Below are 4,037 nucleotides of genomic sequence, written 5' to 3' on the forward strand. Positions count from 1 at the left end.
TACTGCAACTCTGTCACGCGACTCTGTTCCCCTTTCGGGCTTGAACTGATGGTAAAACTAATGACATTATTTACTGTCTTTACATTTATTTTGAAAGATGAAGCTCGCGATTATGGTAAGGGGCGTTACATTTCCGACGAGTGCTTGCGGTGTTCGGCCAATCACAATGCACTGGGTCAGCTGGCCAATCAGAGCAGACTGCGCTTGTCGGAAGGAGGGACTTTGTAGAAAACTAAGCGTTTGAGAGAGGCGGGGCATAGAGGACCTACAATAATGTACAGTATTTGAAAAATAATGTGTTTTTTGAACATGAAAGCATGTCAAAACATTCTGTTATACCAAATACACAAAATAATGATCTTTAAAAAAAGCATCATATGACCCCTTTAAGGATGTTTTGTTTGGAATTTTCACTTTTGAGAAGCAATACAGAAATGTTTACTTTCTCTGCAACTTAATTATTTTGCTTGCAAAATATTTTAATCCACAAATCCACAAGGTTATGAAAGTTACCCTCCACTTCTCTTACTTTCAAGAAGATATTAAAATGTATATTAAATCTTTATCTACCTCCTGTAACAAAAAGGCAACTAAAACTTTGAATGTATGCTCACTTTTTGGTGTTTTTGTATAATTTTTTATCTGATAATTATTTATGTTTTGAGGGAAGAGTATGCTTTTTGTTGTGTGATCTGTTTATTTATTTTATTTATCTTATTTTTTCTCAATTACTTATTTATTTATTTTTCTACTCTTTCTCTTTTGATTTGTAATTGATGTATATTGTTTGGTCATCCTTGAACCTCTGACTCTTTTCCTTGGCATACGTTCTGTCACACTTGTATTTCTGAACGAATGTTTAATTAAAAAATAAAAAATAAAAAATTCCCACCTGACTGGTACTGATGCGTGACTCCGCTCACCACGATGCACCATTGGCTGGTTCGGCTAGTCAGCGTGCGGCACCTGCAAGTCTCAGTGCACTAGTACAAGGCTCTTCAAGCAGAGCACAAGCCGATGCGGTGTCTGAAGTTCGGTGCAAAGGAATGATGTCTGCTGAGGTTTTAGAGAGAAGTCAGAACATTAAAGTGAGAGAGACCGTTAGAGTAAAACACAAGGAACTGTCAAGACAGAGAGAAACAGAATAGAAATGGGAAGTACTGTGAAGGGACGTCGGCAATTTTTGGAGATCATCTTGGTTCTCGCGCTGTGTGCAACGCGCGCCAGCGGTCGAGGTAAGAGCTGTACGTGGGAGAAAATACGTTGTGATATTTACAGTGTTATAAGCGCACTAAATATCCTGTTGTCATTAGTTCAACTTTTATACTGGATCGAATCTTATGAGACCTGTTCGATTTCCCGCTTTGCCCACGCGCTCTTGCACGCGGTGGCGTTAAGAGTTTATCTTTATCTATTTATATTTAACGACAGACTCTGACAGCGCAGTTTTTAATACGTATATAGAGCTACCAAGTGAGCATTTGTGTTGTTAATGGTGTTTTGGCAGAAACTGAAATGGACAGTTTGTAACTTTCTGTTCTGAAAGAGAGCAGCAGATTTTCCACACCGTCCGTGCCAGGTTTGTTAGGAAAACAAAAACAAACAAACAAAAACTGAACAAATGGAGAAGAAGAGCTGGAGTACATTAAGCGTTTTAATAGAAAGCCCATCCATATTCAACAGGCGGCCATATATTTAAATCCCTCTCTCTTTCTAACTCACGTGTACCAAATGTTATTATTGTGACACTTAAATTCACTAAATGCAGCTATTATTTAAGGGAGTAGGCCTAGTTCACATCCAGAATGAAAATTCTGTCATCATTTACACAACCTCCACTTGTTCCAAACCTGTATCCGTGTCTTTCTTCTGGTGAACACAAAAGAAGAGATTTTGAAAAATGTTAGTTTCCGAGCAGTTGATGGGCACCATTGACTTCCATAGTATTTGTTTTTTCTTACTATGGAAGTCAATGGTGCACATCAACTGTTCGGATACACCATTTTTCCAAAACATCTTCTTTTGTGTTCAACAGAAGAAATAAACTCATACAGGTTTGGAACAAGTGGAGGTTGTGTAAATGATGACAGAATTTTCATTCTGGAAGTGAAGTAGCCTACTCCTTTGTACTGACATCAGTTTGTGAGCTGACTCTACTCTAACATCACTTAAGATAACATGAAGTGAAATGCAGTGTTCGGCAGTATTGTCCTGCTGCCTTTTTACATGCTGTACACTTGACTTGTGTGGATTAAGGTGAAGCTGATGGACTGTCAGGTGATGTGATGGTTGTTGTGTAATTATAGTAATTTAAAGGTTTTGTATTTTATTTATAGACAAAATAATAACAATAACAATATAATGATAATAATAATAATATGTAATGGAAAATGTGATGAGTAAGTTTAAGAAAGGTATTAGTATTGTCAGTGGTGTAGCTGCCTATTACATGTTTTATATTATTCATGTTTAATAGAAACACATTTATTATTATTATTTTTATTATTATTACTATCATTATTGCAGGGTCCAATGTTCATGGAAAACTTTTTAAAATATGAATTTATATAAATGTAAACTTAATATAAAAAAATAACAAATATAAAAAATATTTGATCAAACATTGATCTTTTCAATCTTATTTTTAAAACTTATTTTTTTAAATGATCCAGTTGTCACAAAAGACTGGAGATGCCTTAAGCCTGTGTAAGATGTACAGAAGGTCAGCTTTTAAGCCACGGCAGCTTGCTATTTTTGTCTGGGATGTCTTGAAGCTTGTCAGATTTCGCTGTTCAGAGATCAGTGTGGATGAACATCATATCTTCACAATGAGTGCAACTGAGGAACTGAGACCTCTTGCGTGCTACACTGCTCTCAGCAAGCCCAATGGGGCCTATATGAAACTTTAAAAGGGTCCTCAATGCATCCAGTCGAGCATGTGTGCCCCATGGATTCCACACAATGGCACGCGATGCATGGTTAGCCTTTTTTTCTCTAGCAGAAGGCGGCACAGACTGTGAGTAAATTAAGGGCTGTTAGCACAAGTTTGAAAAAATAAAGCTAAAATAGATATGACTCCATAGATGATCTTAAAGTTATAAGTTGGCGGAGGTGCCTTAATTCAGTCTGACTATTGAAAAGGTATGTTTGCAGTGTTTTCTCATTCTCACACAGGCATATACATGTACCTCAGCAAGAATATGAAGATCTGTGATATGACAATACATGGCCTTTATCAAATCACTTTCAGCTAGATCTCTCTGCAGATGATCCTCATTATTAGTTTTTCACTTTTGCCATACACTTAAAAATATGGCAGCAAAGTGACTACCCTTTTGGTCTAATTTTCTAATTCATAAAGTACATTTTCATGCACTACATGCAAAAGTAAAATTTCAGTCAGACTAAAACAATAATTTCAAATTTAAATGTCAAGTAAATCCTTTAGTTCAATGGGAATCATACTATGCTTTATGTAGTTAATGTGGTTATTGCTAACATATATTGTATGTAAGTTTGTTAAGACTACAGTTGGCACTTGGTCCAAAAGACAGCCAATGTTTGTTCAAGTATTGTTCAATGTTAGTTGTTCAAGTATTTGATTGTGCATTGTGTATAAGAATGGTGTATACTTGAGCAGATGGACATCGAAAAATTCACTGTGGCATGATTAGAACTGTGCATATAAACATAAATATTTTTTTGCCTTGTGCTAAAGTATTTAGATTGAATTTAAATGATTGCACACACATGCAATGCAGTTTTAGCAGCAACAATCTAATTTTAGCAGTGACATTGTCTAGCCGCCAAACTCCACCATTGGACCGCCCAATGAGAGAAAGCAGCCAATCTGGAAGCGACAGAGGTTCTGTGTATTTTCCTCGCAGTCATAAAAATCCATCATCAGCTCGGGTCTGCTAACAGTGTGCCAATGCAGTACTGCTCACTGCTCAAATTTACATTTAAATGAAACCAAATGACTGAACACTCACAGATGAAATTCAGTAAAAAGCACCACCGCCTTGGTTTTTTTTTTT

At 36.4% G+C, this 4,037-nt stretch overlaps 1 protein-coding gene across 1 annotated transcript in view; it reads left to right on the plus strand.

Annotated features, from left to right (window-relative positions):
• Positions 1-957: 957 nt before the first annotated feature.
• The window catches only part of LOC107592383 (netrin receptor UNC5D-like), a 144,931-nt gene continuing 141,851 nt past the window's right edge, over positions 958-4,037 (plus strand). Inside the window, exon 1 of the mRNA XM_016281879.1 lies at positions 958-1,235. Within this exon, the coding sequence (XP_016137365.1) occupies positions 1,151-1,235 (85 nt within the window). The 5' untranslated portion in view covers positions 958-1,150. The remainder of the gene's footprint in view (positions 1,236-4,037) is intronic.

This window comes from Sinocyclocheilus grahami, unplaced genomic scaffold (assembly GCF_001515645.1).
Source record: "Sinocyclocheilus grahami isolate Dianchi unplaced genomic scaffold, SAMN03320097.WGS_v1.1 scaffold152.1, whole genome shotgun sequence".
NCBI classification, from domain to species: domain Eukaryota; kingdom Metazoa; phylum Chordata; class Actinopteri; order Cypriniformes; family Cyprinidae; genus Sinocyclocheilus; species Sinocyclocheilus grahami.